This window comes from Cryptomeria japonica, chromosome 3 (genome assembly GCF_030272615.1).
Source record: "Cryptomeria japonica chromosome 3, Sugi_1.0, whole genome shotgun sequence".
NCBI classification, from domain to species: domain Eukaryota; kingdom Viridiplantae; phylum Streptophyta; class Pinopsida; order Cupressales; family Cupressaceae; genus Cryptomeria; species Cryptomeria japonica.
In genome coordinates this window covers 409,826,032-409,843,315 of record NC_081407.1, presented here as the reverse complement: position 1 = coordinate 409,843,315, position 17,284 = coordinate 409,826,032, and the positions used below count along the sequence as shown (strand labels likewise).

Here is a 17,284-nt window from a genome sequence, read left to right as displayed (position 1 = left end):
ATATCAGCACATGACTCCACATCTTCGTTATTGAGCAGAATTCAAGACACAGCTAAAGCTTGGGAAGATATTGAGGATATTCAGAGAAGAATCATCCATGTCTGAAAACAATCAGAGGACTTTCTCAGCAGGATCTTATAAACAGAAAAGTCATCCAGCCCGGTGACCTATATGATTTCAGCACTTGGTACTTTGCCTTGGTTACAAGGGTTGAATCTTTGAGAAAAACCGAGGCTAAGTGTTTAGAAATTGAAAAGACCATCAGAGATATTCAAGACAAGGTCTTCTTTGTGGCAGCTGAGATCATAGATGGCACACTCGCCGAAAACTCGGCGAGTGACAAAAACTCGCCGAGTTTTTGGACCTGGCGAGTAGTAATGACTTCTACTCGCCAGGAAAACTCGGCGAGTTTTAAAGAAAAACTCGCCTAGGTTAGCATAACAGCAGAAAACGGCCAAAAATACATGCATTATTTGTTTTTCTATATGGTTTTGGGCTGAGAAGGGGGAAACTCACTTGGAAGGGCCACGCTAAGAGCCCACTATGCCCTCAAGTAATCGCCGAGTTTTTTGGTCTATCCGTCAGGATTCATATATGGAATATAACATTTAAGTATAAGAAAGAAGAAAGATATAAGCACTTATACTTTAAGTTATATTCCATATATACTGTCAGGATGTTTGAGAGTGGTTTCGGACCTCCAGGAGTTATAATGCAAAATCTAGTTTTTGGAGGATTCTTCAATTTTCCAGACTTAGTCAAATTTCAGGATCCTTCGGCGATGCCCCTTGACCCCAACTTGGGGCCCTGCCCCCAAACCCCCGTCAAAAAGTATAGGGGGAAATTGCGTTGATGGAAGTAGGGAAAATTTAACCTCCGAGTTTGATTAGGCTCCATATAACAACATAATTAGCATTGAAGAAATCCTGGTATTATACATTTTAGAGTTGAAAGTTTGAAACTATGAGTATGAATGATGAAAGTTTGAAACTATGAGTATGAATGATGAAATTTCAAATATGATGAAAGTTTGAAAGTAGTTTTAGCTAGAGCTGGGAAGAGGAAGTTGTATTTACTTTTGGTTTTACAAAAACTATTTACTATTTTGCTTCCAGCCATCAGCATTTCTCATGAGGATGCGATTTTGTAGACACTTTGCATTTAAATATATCTAGAATCAGCTTGTTTCTTTTGTGTTATCATTTATTGACTCATTGGATGCATCTTCTCATTAAATTTTGCAAAAAAAATGCATTTTTTATTAAAATTAAGCGTGTTTTTACGTTGCCGAGTTTTTCGCCGAGTTTTTCCGAGTTTTTCCCAAGTTTTCGCCGAGTTTTTTTTTCAGGGGCTTGGCGAGTCGAGCCGAGTCGCGAGTAGTTCAACTATGGCTGAGATATTGCAACAAGATGAGGTGCAAGAGAAGTATCTGCATGCAGAGAATTTGAGGGCCAAAGTTCAAGAAAACTTCTTCAAAGTTTCAGGGCCAATTCTCAAGGAGGATCCCTCCAGAGTTTCAAGCTTCATACGCATAGATGAAAATTTCCTGACACAAGCAACTGGCTGGGAAGACACTCTCGCCCCCTATACTGATGATGTGGATATGGTCGACTTCCAAATTTGCAACTTGCCAAGTGTCACCACAGAGGAGGTGTGACTTCTTGTGTCCAGGTACATTGAATCTACAGAGAAGGAAACTGGACACTCACCTCAGTGAGAATAGCAGCTACACCACTTGTCTCCTTGTTCATTTTAACTGTTAGAGTTTGGGGAAACCCTAATTAGGGTTTTGAACTTTTAATCTGAGCCCTTAATCATTGTTCGATTTCAGTCGTTCATAATTTCTTGACTACTATATAAGGTTGCCTCCTCTCATTTGGAGAGTGTGAGGTTTTTTAAAAATTGTTGCATGAAGATCATTTCCAGATAATATATTACGTGTGCTTTCTCTTAAGGCTTTGTAATCCCTATTGTTTGAGTGATTAAGCAAGGTTTTCAATTTCTTCAACACATTAGTTAGAATTTATTTCATGTTATTAGATTGAATGAAAGATCTAATAAGTATTGGTTTATGGTGTATCTCCGCTCATACTTTTGGTGAATGGATGATTTTCATTCACTGTGCAAAGTTAGTCTGAACTTTCTATTTTGTGCATGCTTAAACTTCCAATCATAAGCACATCCCTTGAAGATTGCATCCACTTTGTGTAAGTTGTCTTAAGTGAGGCGGAACAAAGTATGGTTTATTGAGTTCACCGAATCAATACCGTCTCTGGAATTCATAGGATTAGAGTAGAATTCTCAACCCTTATCCCTTTGGTCTTTTTGAAAGTCTTAAACCCCAAAAATCCCAAAAAAGAAAGAAAGAGAGAGAGCTTTAATTGACAAATCTATCTAAGTCCCAAAGTTGTTGACAACTCGTTCAAGAGGAAGTCCCTTTGTGTATTACGAGCAAATCACAACGCCCATTGAGCGTATCCACACGTCAAGACCTGACAAAAGAAACCTTGGAATCGCTATATGGTCTTCTAGCAATCTTAGCATACGCGGTGATTTTTCAAGAGAGGATAAATTATCTTTGGCTACTTTATTCTAATGTTTGCCATATGATAAAACGTACACCAACATGTCCCCTTTAAATTTTCCTTATTTTTCTTTGAATAATATAGAAGCACAATAATTATAAATATGATATCAACTTTAGAAACTGCAATTTTAACAGTTTATTTTAATTTAGATATAACATTTAGAATATATTTCATAAAAGAGGGAACGTATCCTTTGTATCGAATCTGCAGTAATCTATCTTCACTAAAATGTCTTTGAATTGTCTCCATATCTGCCTGAATTGGGGGTTTTCATCCACTAAATCAGCAATGAAAATTAGGGGGTTTTCGTCCTCTAATTTCAGACCTTGAGGGGTTTTGTCTTCAGGTTGCTGAACCAATTATTTTAACTTTTTTAAGTGGACAGGGGCATTACATTGGCTAACTTTATAGATTTCACTACACAACCACTCCATTGTCCTCTGAATATGAAATGCTATGCTAATCATTGTATTACATTTGTTGATTGGGGAGGCTTGTGTTTGCATCAAACTTATACCACCAGTTCTTTTTTGTTATGTGGGACAAGTGTTCTAATCGAAAATTAGACCACCCTAAGATTTTTATTTATTTTGATTCATATCAGAATTTATTGTGTCATAAAACAGATCACATATTGCTTCTAACAACTGAAATTTACAGTTTAAACCTGTTTGGAAAAATTGAAGATGATCGTGGTAATAAAAAGAGATCTCATATTTCTCCTTGACTAAACAAGAAAGGAGGGACCAAAAATCTTTAGGAATGATGGCTTTCAATGTTCAAATATTTTGAATGCTGAAAGTGCTTTCAAGCAGAAAGTATCGGGGTGATTGCTTCTCCAACAAAGCTTACTTGTCAAGGCAAAATTATCTAAGACAGGTTTCACAGATGCTACTTGTGATTTGTCAGCACAAAGAAACAGTGATGCATTTATTCTGGTGGTGAAGAACACCTAGATCCATCTGAAAATGAATCCAAAGAAGGGTAAGGAATACATTTTGTGGGCCCCTTCTATTGGAAAAGATCACATTTGTGGGATCGCATGAATGATCAAAGATTATGGGAAAGAGTTATGCACAACCATCCATTTTTTTGCATTCTTATTTCTTTTATTTCATTGGAAAAGGAAACATTTGGGAGACATGTAAATGGCCAGAGCTTATGCAAAAGACTTATGGGCACCTATCCATTTTGTTGCAAATCTTATTCATTAAAAAAGGTGTCATAAATAAACCTTCCAGGGAAATCTATTTCCTTACACTCGGAAGAACTTGAACCATAAAGGACAAAAAATAGCTAAGCCTGTTATACCTAGATTGAATGTGACCTGAAATGATATGAATTATTTACCTGTAGGAAAAACCAGAAATAATTGGCTTCCTTGCTTCGTTTGAACACCTTTCAAACAATATATACTTCTATGCACTTCTTAAGGTTTTAAAAATAAAGATAAAAAAAATACAAGAATTGTTAGCTATTAATTTCCTGAATACATTTTGGGCACAGCAGACCTCTATCATTATTAGAAATATACATATAAATTGATTTGAGAGCATTTTACTTGAAATATTTAGAGAAATTCCAATCATGTGATTATGGTATGCAACAAAATGCACTACTAATATTTGTACCCAAAATTATAAATATACCACAAAAACAATTGACCTGACTTTTAAAGGCAAAAATCATTTTATTAATAGCACAAACCTGGGAACTTCCCAGCCTTTAGCAAAAGTCGTAGTGTGGGTGAATGGAGCATGAGCAAGATCCAAAAGGTTATCCAGAAGGAGACCATGTTCAACAGGCAATTCCATAACAATCTGTACCAAAATGAGAATTAAAGATATGCCACACATCAAGATAAGTCATCAACCGCACAGCATATGTGCAGAGAAAGAACTTACAGCTCCCTAATAAGAGACAGAAGAGATTAACACATAAACCTGTATGACAAGTAAATCAAGAAGTCCATCTACCTCTGCATGAATATTAAATCCCGATGGAGGAGACAAGGATGGAAGAGGCGCATCAGGAATTGCATTTCCAGGCCAGACCCATATCAAACCATCTTGCTCAATGCATGGTAATGATCTTATACGTGCATTCAACAAAGTTGTAGATGGCATCTTCTCACATACTCCATCTGTTGCATATTCCCAACCTGTATGCCATACGATAAGGACAAGGCTAGAAGCATTCCAGTTAGATTCTCTAGCTTACTATCTCTGCTACTTCTATTTTCTGAACATACAAAAGTTTCATAATTTCACATGAAATGGTCATCTAAGATTGTAGACATGAAGGACATTTTCTATTTGTGTCTTACAAAGTTTGGAATTGCATAATCCTCCTGAAAATCACATCTCATAATGATGTGATGTAGATATGCCAAATGTATAGAAGAAAGAGCTAGGGAGCTCGATTATGAATGATTTATATGGTACAATAATTTCTGAAGAGTTACAAATGGGATAGCAAGCTAAGAAGGCTTGGCTATGGGGAAAAATTGATGTACTTGAGCCAGAGTGGTACTGGGATCGGTTACTTCTCACAAAGTCACAGACTAGTCCTTCACCCTTGTGAGCATCACCTAAATGTAATTAGTTTTTTTTAACCATTCATGATAATGGGAGATGGGTTCTTGCAAACGACTCATTGTGAATTGGCTCAAAATTAAGCAACTGAATCTCAAAAAATCATATTGTGTAATGATCTTTAGTGGAAACATCAATTAGATAAATGGATTGTATTAAGTTCAATAAGTTTGGAACCCACTCACCATGGTATGGGCACTGGATGCGTCCATCATTCACTGAGCCAAGATGTAAAGGACATGCCCTGTGTGCACATGTATTCTGTACACAACCTGCTCTACCGTCTTTTCCACGGAACATCACCCATTGCTCTTCAAAACAATCAAATGGAACCTGCAAAGCACCACACATTTCACAACTTTAATGAAGAACACCATACAGGTGTCAATACTTAATGCCCCATGTTTTCATAGAGCCCAAAGACATTACCATTGTATCATCCTTCAGATCTGCAGAAAACCCAACTGGATACCAGAAGTTCTTCAGATTGACAGAATATGATTCAACAGGACCAGATACATGTAAATGCTTTTTATGATGTTTTGTCTTTTCTAATCTCCCGGAGTGGGAAGATGTCAAGGATATATCTGAGGCTTCCAGATAAGCTTCATACTGATTGCTTTCTGACAGATTGTTATCCTCTAACAATTTGTCATTTACAAGGGCTTCCATTTCAGCCAGTTTATTTATGGCACATGCAACTCTCGCTTCAGATATATGAATCTGAAATGAACCAGATAATCAGCTTCAAATATAAAAGTAGTGAATAGAAAGCAGCTGTCCCTTCTCCGGCTATGAAAATAAAACCAAATTCTGAAATTTAAGCGAAGTACCTGCTCATGTGCTTTTGTAAGATCGTTTTGCAAGTCTCCTAATTCTCCTTTCAAGGTCTCTACAGACTTATGATCACGGGCTAATGGATTCAGAACTTCCACAACCTGTGAAAAATTTTTGATATAAGGCAAGAACTACAATTCATAGGCCATTGTGTCTGACATTTTCAAATTAGTAGGTAATATGGCAAATCAACCAATAACATTTGTGAGCACCAAAGATAGTAAAAGTTTAAGCATATATTTCTTCAAACACAAGAATATCCTTTTAGCACATGTACCACCCACCAATGCATAAAAGGCAAATATACATTTTACTGACAGCCCCTTTCCCAAAAGAAAACTCAAGAAAGATCAATAATCCTCATACATCCTGCCCAACAGCTGAATAATAGCAGCTCACATACGGAAAACATTAGAACAGTGACAGACTTGAAACAAAGCATGCCTAAGAATTGATGCAATTTAAAAAGTTGTAATCCATAGGCAATCCAAACAGTGCCAGACTCTTCCCAACAATAACACCAGTACACAAAAAGTTTAAAACACATCAAAGAGGGTCAAAAATGTAACAGAGACTGCCTATATATAACAAAAATCAAGAATGAATCTGAAACAAAAGTAAACTGCTATGACTAAAAGAAGATTGAAGAATAATGTGAGCATCAGCAAATAGACTTTTGAGCTGATATCCCCACCTTAATTTATTCTAATACCACCTAGTGTTTGCCAAAAACTTAAAACTGGTTTCTGGACACATTTCCATGCATTTATATATCCTTCTAAGTTTCTAACTATAATGCCTGAAGAAGAATCTATCATTTAATTTATCTTGGATGATCATTCAGTTCATCTTCAAAAAAATGTGTGTATTGATTTGGTGTAAACAACAATAGCAGGGCCCAAATTGGACATCACCCAAGCCCTCATGCTAGTCAAAGATTGCTTTCTCCAAATGAAAAGCTCACCCAATGTACAACTCCAATTGCAACAATAAGAAATGTTACAAATAGCTAACACTCCTCAACAAATCACTTTGGGGAATCCCAATCAGTCCCCCCCACCCCAAATACTAGTGGGAAATGGATCCCTCAACCACAAATTCCAAACAAGCTTCTCTAATCTATTCAAAATTTTCCTCTAACTCCACATTTAGTAGGAATTGACATCAACTCAATCTTGCTATCATTACCTATGAAAATGCTAAAGAACCCACCTCATAACTCAAAGCTTTTCATAATCTTTACAAGGATTGGATTAATGCAAAACAACATACCAAAGCTAAACTTCTTTTTAAAAACCCTTGTTGAAGATGCTTTAGAATGGTAAAGCAATAATTTAAAAAACCTACAAGAAATCACTTGGAAAACTCGAACCAAAATATCACAGGTAAAACTCTACATCAAGTTTTTACTATAAATCGCCATGGGATTTCATAGAACTTACTAGATATCATAAATAACTTGCCAAAATCACATTTTTCAGAAAACTTGACCAGGGATAAGGTGAAAAACATGACACAAAATTCATTTTTCTACTCTTTTTGTGAATGAATCCTTTAGTGGATGAATAGGTCAATGACAAGGGCATGATTTCTTACTAATACAAAGGGATTTTTGGTTGTGTGTGGACTTTTGTAGCTCCATTTATACTTTCAATCTTCACGAGCCTAAAAAGACTTTTGTAGTTTTTAATTTTTTTCTTCAATAGGCCTGTTATTGTTTAAAATTAACGGCTATCATAGACTATTAAAAAATTCAATGGCTCTCATAGGTTGTATAGCCCATGATAGTCATCTTTTTAAATTTTAATGATTGTCATGGGTTTATAGCCTGTTAATGACAAAAAAAAAATAGGTACAATATTAATTTTTCTTTTATATTGTTTCCCTTTTGTCAGGCTGTATTTCCATCTTCTTGAAAAGAATATGACATCCATGACAACAAATAGGAAAATTGGCAAGTTGCTAGAAACATGGGACAAAAGGTCTAGAGAAAGGAATGTTTATTTGCAACTATTATACTACAAATATGAGAGGACCTATAAATCCTCTAAAATATCACCTTGCACATATCCATTGCCAAGATGTATAGCCATGTAATGAAGCAAGTCTGAAGGTTCAAAATGAGATGAAAGCTCTCTTTTGGCAATTGAATAAAGTATAGAAAATAAAAGAGAAGGCAATGGGAGCCTCACCCCCATTTCACAATTCTACAAGATTAGATGTTCAAAGAGATATGGGAGGCATTCTTCCGTTGGGCCATGAATTTGAGGATTAGGCAATTTGAGCAGCCACAATTACAATGTTTTTATTTCTCATAACACTCCTCGTGTGCAACCTCCATTGGAAGGTTGTGTGGAATAGGAATGGTGTGAAATTGGCATGTGCCAAATTTTGGTACTACAATAGCATTTTGTTTAATGTTGCAGTTTTTATTAAAAGCATCAAATTAGTGCATTGGCCATGGCTGGTAATGAGTTCAAGGCCCTGAATGGTTATGACTTGAGTGACCCCTATTGGAGGCTAAGGTGCAAAACAAATATATGCTAGTAGAGGAACAAAAACCTATGCTACCTGAGGACGCGTATCCAGCCAAAATCAGGCCATCCCAAGTTGGAAATGTCCCGAGGATGCCAGGACACTTTGAAAACATCCCCTGTTGTCCCTAAAAATCAGAAAAGAAGGGAAATGTACTAGGAATGTTTGCCAATTCAGTGGAAATGGTCAGGGAAAGTTAGTTGTCTCCTCCGGCACAGGAAACTTTAAGTTGCTTTTGAAAAATAAAAACTCAAAAATAATAATAAAAAAAATATATATTTAAGTAGAAGTTATTAAGACCTGAAAATCAAGTGATTTGTAGACAATATTCACAACTGCACATGTTATCCCTCTTTTTCATACCTAATAAGAGCTCATTTGGCTTGCAGATGATTCCAACATGTCCCATGACTTTAAAACAATTACCCCTTCTTTCCATGATTTTGCAAAAATCAAAAGTTGTTTTCATAACCTATATGGTGACCTGAGACCTGCAACTCTTATTCCACTTTTCCTTGATTTTGTATGTGTCAAATTTAAGATTATATTACTTGAATGGAGTATCATGACCTGTAGGATTAGATAATTAATTTTATAATTCTTTACAGCTATAATTTGTTATAAACTGCATATATCTATATTTTCATGAATTGGGAATAAGCCCTCTATCAGCAAACAAAGTTAGTTAAATAAATAGTACAAGTAATTATAAGAACTTGCATGATTGATTTTCTAACTATTTTGGATAGTGAGCGTGACTTTGCTCTATTGCTTGTAGAATATTGAACCTTGGGGTGGCTTGATAGGTCTTGTAGGAATTATTAGATCCTTCACAACTTGTGGATGTTATTATTTTGTTAAGGATAATTCCCACACAGATTTTAATTGCACAACTAAATTTTAGCTAAAGCGTAGAATGATAAGATAAGTGAAACTATCAATGCTATCATATGAGTATTTGAAATTTTCTATATTTTTAAATTTTCCCTTTTTTTAATAGTCGTCCCATGCCATCCCCTACAAAATGGCTCCCTCCCATCCCCGTCCATGTCACCAAAATGCATCCCCCTCCCCACTCTTCCCCATCTCTGAAACTTGGGGTAACATAGACAAAAACAAGTTTGAAAAAGTGAAGACTCCTATATTTTATCTAACGAGTGGACAAATGTTAGACATAGGACGCTCATTAACCTTTTAGACTTTTAGTGGCTCCAAGAGGACAGTTTGGTGAATTAATACAGGAATAATAAATTTCATTGATGTGAAAGAATATAGATTGCATAGCTTGACAACTCACTTCAATCTCACAAGAGATACTTATAGTTATATGTGGCCTTTCACCTTTCACCTTTCACCTTCCAATATTATTTCAATATTCTTTGGATCAATTTCTAAGGGAAGATTGGGTTACAAATAAAATCTATTGAGGAGAAAATATCAGTTTGCATGATTAAGTCAGGAAATTTGAGTAGCTTATAAGAATCACAGCATGAAATAAACAGATCTTGAATCAAGAAATTATAGTCAGCTTACATACAAGAAAGAAGCACCTTAAATTACTACCAGATGACAAACACAAGAATAAAACAAGGGCACAAATAATACCACTATAATTGTCATTGTAACTTAACAAATTAAAAACTTGAAACATAACTCTTCCATAATATGAATGTATTGGCTGAAAAGCACCAAACTAAACAAATAGTCAAACAAATCAATTTTTGTTTTGACTAGAAATAAGAAAACCTTATCATGAAGCAACTTGATGGTAAGCACATCCTGACGAGCCCTCCAATCACAATAATGGATATCATGCCGTGCTACTTCCCATGCTTGATACACATCAAAATATCTCCCCTTCCAAGGAGGTGTCTTGCCTCGAGGATCCTCAACATCAAATAAGTGGCTCCATCCCTTCCTTGTTTCAGATGACGCATCTCCAATGACAGCTACAACTTGAAGCCCTATTTCACTCTACACGAGAAAAAATATATGGATGGTTGGAAAAACTTATGAGAACGAAGCAAAGAAAACCAAAGAGCTTAGACAGAATTAATATCATAACTAAATAATACTGAGGCAAATGAGAGCTAATGTGTCTCTTCTGGATAGTTTACTTAATATGTAGATGTGATTCACTTAGTTAAGCTGCATACTTTCAGATTAGATTAGTCAAATATCTTTGAAGGAAAACTTTCTCTGTCATAACTGAAATATTACGATTAGTATGGAAGTGGTATACTGCTAGTAAAAAAATTTAAAACTTGACTAGAAATCACAAAACACACCAAAAGTTGTATGACTAATGTAATAAGAAAATCAAAATAGATTTTGAGGTGAGATCTCAACAATGTCTACAAAACCATAACTGTTGTGACAACCTAAAATTGAGACTTCATGAGACAAAACAACAATTAAACAAAATGACTTTATAGACAAAAACTAGTGTAACCATAATAATTACGAAAGATTTAAGGACCTTGCTTGCATCCCTTCTCCTTATAATATAATTGTAAATACAAGAATTTAAAATATTAAGAAAATTAATCACAACGAATAGTTAAACAAATAGTGCTGCAAGTAGATATCAGAATCATTGCACATATTTGTAAGTGATGTCAGATTATGAACAAATCATAAATCTAGCTTCTAGATGTGAGACACCGCCTTTATAGGTGTGCTCCCACCCCTGCAGCTGCTGAATCCTCCTCGCTGGTCAGGATTTCTAGGTATCTAGTGACAAATATGATCATGAGATTTCATACTATTTTATTAGGTATAAATAGGAGTTAAAGGTCTCTCCAAATTATTTAATCCCATCTACAAAGACTAATCTTCATTAAGAAAAACATATCCTAATGTTACTCTCCTTAATAGATTAGATCCATACTTTGCTCTAAGGTCATAAAGACAAAGTGCTTTGGTTAAATATCAGCTCGCTCCTGTCTACACAACATTATATATTGGATATGTTTATTCATGTTTTAGCAATATATAGGCTGTCTGTATTCCTCTTTCCTGGTGTTTTTCTCACTGTATATGATAGAAAGTCATATCAAGAAACTATTCTCCATTAGTAGAACAAAAGCAAAAACAAGGGGAAAGCAGTTATAGTCCTACCGTGTATGCATGCTTAATCAACTGAATCTATGATAACTAAGTCTAACTTTGTTTGCATTGTTAACAATCTTTTATAAACTCATATTTAGTCTCAAACCAAAACTCAATACCAAAGGGGCAAAAATATTGTAAAAAACCTACTTTTATGATTTGCAACCTAAACGAAAATTTACAAGGTCAAAAGCAATGGTGAATCAATATTACAAAAATGCCATCTTTTGTGTCCAGCATTTTTGGGGGTGTTATCCTAGAATGGGAAATCCTCTTCAATCTAGCACCAGCTTAAGGCTTATTAGTTATTAGATATAATAGTTATTGACAAAGTTGATTTGTGTAAGCATGTACCGGTCATAGTTGGTTAAAACCATGGCATATCAAAGCTATAGCCTATAGGTGTACAAATGGATTACATTAATGAGATTTTGGAGATGCGAACCAATAAAAAATAACTATATTCATAAAGTATTTGCATTATATCTCAGACATTCAAGATCAAGTTTGTGTTTATCCAACATGCAATAGTTCTATCCCTCTTTGTGTTTTGAATTGGTATGACAGCTCAGCATCATGTCACTCCCAAGTGTTGTAAGTCATAGATGAAATGATAGTATGTATTTGTATTCAACCTAAACAATGGCCTAGCAAATCACTCTGCCTTTATATCAGAAATATTAATAGTAGTCTAAACAGGTATTATTATAGTTTCAAGTGTCATTATTGTAATAAGAAAAATCTTTGTTCTGTGAATTTCTTGATTAAGTATAAAGATGATGTTAAAAATATCTCTTTCATCAAAAAGATCTTTATTATTCTAAATTCTAAATAACGTCACACATTGAATAAGAGAATAATTATTGTTCTTTATATATTAGCTAAAAACAATGAACCAAAAAAGGCATCAAGAAATTAAAAGATGGTTGGGATGCAAAATCGAAAATAAATGTAGACAATGAAAACTATTCAAACTTTTCCAGAAAATGCCAATAAGGAATACATTAAGAAGAATACCAAATGTTGATCCACAGTGGCTATCACGCCCGAAAAGAGCTAATCAATACAGAGGCTAATCTGTTAGTATCAACTTCCCAGTTTGTGTTATTAATTCTTTTTCTTCTATCTACTAGCCCAGTTATTGAATTAAATAACATATCATCATAGTTATTTCTCTTTATGCAAAATAATTCAGCTTGGGCTGTAACGATTGAACACTCGATCCATGGACTAGCAACAGTCACAAATGGGACCGTGTTGCAAAGCATAAGTTTAATCATAAAATGAAACTTCAATTATAAGGTACTGTGTAAGAATCAAGGTAAATCGGGTCTAAAACATTGCAGTTTCTGACCGAATCTCAAGAAATCCACCGAACCTCAATAAATCCACCGAACCTAAAGGTCATGAGAAGAACTACAAAGGAGAGCTAAAAATTAGTGTGCTTTCAATCTTTTGTCATTCTTTAAAACAGGACTGTTCAAAATTAAATTACTAAGCCAGAAGTTAATAAGGATTTTTCTGGTGCCATGACGATTTAGCTTTTGATGCCTTTGTTTGTGGCCCTGGCTTGCTGAGGCAATTCAGGGCACCCTTTGTTTTTCAAGTCGGACATATTGGATTCTACAGAGGAAAATAATAAGTTATCCAAAACGCAAAGTGGAGCAACCTACCATAGGACGAGATGGAATCATCAAGAAGTCCGAGAGGATTAAACAGATCATTTCAGATACTTTAGTTTGCTAATTATTTAACCTGCCTATCATATTCATTTGCGCTATCTGTGAGCTCATATATTAGCATGTCACGATTCACATGCGACCATAAGCTGCAAACATGTGGCATTCTAGTTTTAAAATGTTTCTTGTATATTAGCCAAGCCATAGGCCCAAGGAGCTTTGATTATATTATTTGAATGCCCAGGCAATTTTCTTGTTTGCAGAGGCAGAATTGATGTAGGTAAACAGAAATTGAGTAGCAAACCAAAAATGCGGGCATCAATTTATGTATTGAAGTAGTTGAGATTAAGCAAAAGTTAAAAATGAGAAAAATGAGATGAAGAGGTGCACCTTCTTTGATTTAAAATGAAAGTGGAACAAATGGGCGGCTGGTCGAGAAGCGGAAGAAACGGGCCATGGCCTGCAGGATCTCTTGCAACTTCTGGAAGTCTGTGGTGGAGAGGGAACAGAAGATGAGAGCGCTGCAGTCACCATGGACGTCTGTACTTCTGAAATTATGGTGTCAACGTATGGCAAATGTTGAAGAGGGGATTAATAAAGGATATGGGTTGCTACAGGCATTAGACAAGGATTTGGACGATAAGAGTCGCCACAAACTCACCCGGCGCGATCCACCTCCGCCTCCCACGCCCTGACACGTGGTGGCTACCCCAACTCCCCTCCGCCATGCGCTTTTCCATGCCCCACACAAACCTTTGTTTTTCCTCCCTTCCCCAACTAGCTTTTACACGTACTTGCCTAGTCCATAATTCTATCTTATTTTTATACTAGCAATTGCACTTTGGTGTGCAATGGGTACGCCGAATAAGTGTGGAGGGTCAATTAGAAAAAACAGGGTCCATTTCTTGCATACATTTATGCAATACATGACATCAATTGGTAGGTCATTTAGCAAATGATGTTTTTTTTTTTTTTAAAGGTATCAATGGAGAAGTGATAACTTCAAATCAACTATGCATCCTCTTACAAGGACTGAAATGCAATTGAAGCAAAACCTCTGAATGAGAAAGTTAATTAGGCTCCATTACCAATAAGCTCTCAAAGAGAGAGAGAGAGAGAGGGGAGATGCACAAGGATTTTTCATTAGCTTGACAGATTCCAAGGATAATTGCATATATATTTTGTGCATATTTTACGATCATAGAAATCCATGACAAGATGTCTATAAGAAATTCTACTAAGCAATTTTCTCCCACATAATTGGATCACTTTAACTATAATAAAGATTATTTCTCTACTTAGAAAATAATATTAAATTAATCTATAAATTATGATGTAATATTAAATAAAATTTTAATGATGTTTATTATAAATTATATATTATAATATAATAATGAGTAAAACCTTAAAAATAAAAAATAAGATATATATATATATATATATATATATATATATATATATATATATATATATATATATATATATATATGCAAGAGTAATATTAATATAAATAGTTTATTTAGTGTATAATTATATAATTCATGGGATCAATTTGCAGCCCATCTAACAAATGATGTTGTTTGTTCAAATAATGTCTTAATGAAGAAAGGATAGCTTGAAAATAATTATGCATCCATTTATAGGGTTCTAAATATGAGAGAAAATCCTCTAAATCAGGAAGATAATCAAGATCCGTTATCAACAATCTCATATTATGTTTGTAAGAGAGAGAGAGAGAGAGAGAGAGAGAGAGAGAGAGAGAGAGAGAGAGAGAGAGAGGCAAAGAGATATTGATAGAAAGGTATAGAGAGAGGGAGATGGATGGTTACAGAGAGGGAACATGTCTAGATATAGAGGGGGAGAGAGGACGATAGAGGTAGAGATGAAGATAGAGAAAGACGGGAAGATTAAGATAAATAAATAGAGATAGAGAGGGGAAGAGGGGGAAATAAAGACAACAAGAGATAGGGAGATAGAGAAGAAGATGTAGAGAGAGATATAAAGGAAGAGGGAGAAGGAGAAATGGAGAAAGATTTAAACACAGATAGAGATATAAGAAGATATTGTGAGAGAGAGAGAGAGAGAGAGAGAGAGAGAGAGAGAGAGAGAGAGATGAAGGAAGGGATATAATTTATTCTATAATATAAAATTTCACAATAGTATGAATTTTAATAGATTTTTTTTTTTAAAATAGACATTTTTATAAATATTTTCTTAAAAAAATAAAAAAGATAAATTAACTTTTCAAATTTATATGTTTTTAATTAACCAAATTCACTAGCACTTATCACGAATCTTAGAAACAATGACTCCATATATGGTATACATTACACTACGATAATCATACTCCATGAGATGTGATCACATTCTTCTTTTTTCATATGGGTAAATTATTTATGGGTGTCCAACAATCTTCTATGCTTGACTTACATGTAAACAACCTTAATTTTAACAAGTCACTATTATTTTCTTGTTCATGATTATAATTTGTTCACTTTGTTGTAATGAGGGATAGACTAGTTGAAAGGTGTTTGCCAAAACAATATTTTATATATTATATATTAATACATATATAATATATGTATGCATTTAACATTTAATATGACATATTAATATACATGTGATATTTATTATATATTAGCTATAAAAAAAAATTAATTATATATTCATTCTATAATATTTATATGTATTTAATATCTGCATATATTTAATATAAAAAATTAAAACTAAATAAATATTATAAAAGAACAAGTGTTTATCACAACAATGTTTAATATTTAATAATAAAATTTAATATTATGCAGATAACTTTTTTTATTCTTTAATTTAATATTGATTTTACAATACATATTAATATATTATATATCTATATAATTATAATTAAATCTATTTACTTAAAATTAAAATGGACATCTTTTTAGGCATATTTAAGGCTGGTGTATTGTTGTGTGGAAGGAAATTTTGGAGTCTATCAAACTTGTAATCCTAATAATAAATAAAAAAATTTGAAATGTTATCACTTGTGTTGAAAGATGGAAAAGGTACTTTCATAACATGATTAAGATAGGTATGTGATATCCCATGCTATAATTTTGTAATATATTAAGCAATATCTGTACGGTGGTGTTACCGCGTCATTTATTCCTCATAGCAAGAGTGGGTCATCTTTTCCTTTTTATGTTGGAGTCCTAGTTTATGCCATATTACCTTGGTTCAAGTCTTTAATGCATCCTCAAATCCTTTTTCTAGTCATTTAAAGTCAAGTTCAGACAATTGATTGAACTCCTTGAACACGTCGAACCGTTCTGAACTGGGTTCAACAGGTTCATTTAGGTTCAATAGGTTCCAAGGTGTTCAGAAAAAGTTTTTCATACTAACATTTTCTCTAAGTGTTTTGCAGCGGCTCTTCCAAAAAGTTTTTCCTGTTCGGTGATATAACATTTGTGTTGAACTTATTGAACTGAGTTCAAAGGGTTCAAATATGTTCAACATGTTCGACACAGCAAGTGGTCAACAATTTGACGCGGCGTACATCTTGAACTACTTGAACACTCAAGAAGTAGGTTCAAGATGTTCATCTGGGTTCAATGTTGGTGGGTCCCACGGTTTCTAATGTTTTGGGAAGTGCATTCATTGCTAAATACAGAGAGGCAAAACCATATCTTAAAGTGATGTCATTCTTTGGCTTTTTCGAAGTAAGTGAACATTTCGGGAACTAGCAGTTTCTTAAAGCACGCCGCCATGCATTCAATGCATGTGTGCGAGGGTCTAGTCTACCAACTTGCTGCGTCCAAACTAAAATTGTGAAATCATTGCATTTAATGTATCTGTATTATTATCTTTCTTAATAAGGTATGAAAATCATTTGTGTTCTGCATTTGTTACTTGTTGCTGGACTTTTGTTTATGTTATCCTTGGATAGGAGTCTTTCTTGCTGCTA

At 34.4% G+C, this 17,284-nt stretch overlaps 1 protein-coding gene across 1 annotated transcript in view; it reads right to left on the bottom strand.

The window, feature by feature from the left end:
• LOC131069526 (chlorophyllide a oxygenase, chloroplastic) overlaps window positions 1–13,954 on the bottom strand; it is a 51,544-nt gene extending 37,590 nt beyond the window's left edge. Inside the window, exons 1-7 of the mRNA XM_058005004.2 lie at window positions 13,735–13,954; window positions 10,301–10,528; window positions 6,016–6,120; window positions 5,612–5,905; window positions 5,368–5,515; window positions 4,565–4,749; window positions 4,296–4,408 (exon numbers count right to left, since the gene is read on the bottom strand). Of these exons, the coding sequence (XP_057860987.2) occupies window positions 4,296–4,408; window positions 4,565–4,749; window positions 5,368–5,515; window positions 5,612–5,905; window positions 6,016–6,120; window positions 10,301–10,528; window positions 13,735–13,878 (1,217 nt within the window). The 5' untranslated portion in view covers window positions 13,879–13,954. The remainder of the gene's footprint in view (window positions 1–4,295; window positions 4,409–4,564; window positions 4,750–5,367; window positions 5,516–5,611; window positions 5,906–6,015; window positions 6,121–10,300; window positions 10,529–13,734) is intronic.
• Between the last annotated feature and the right edge of the window lie 3,330 nt (window positions 13,955–17,284).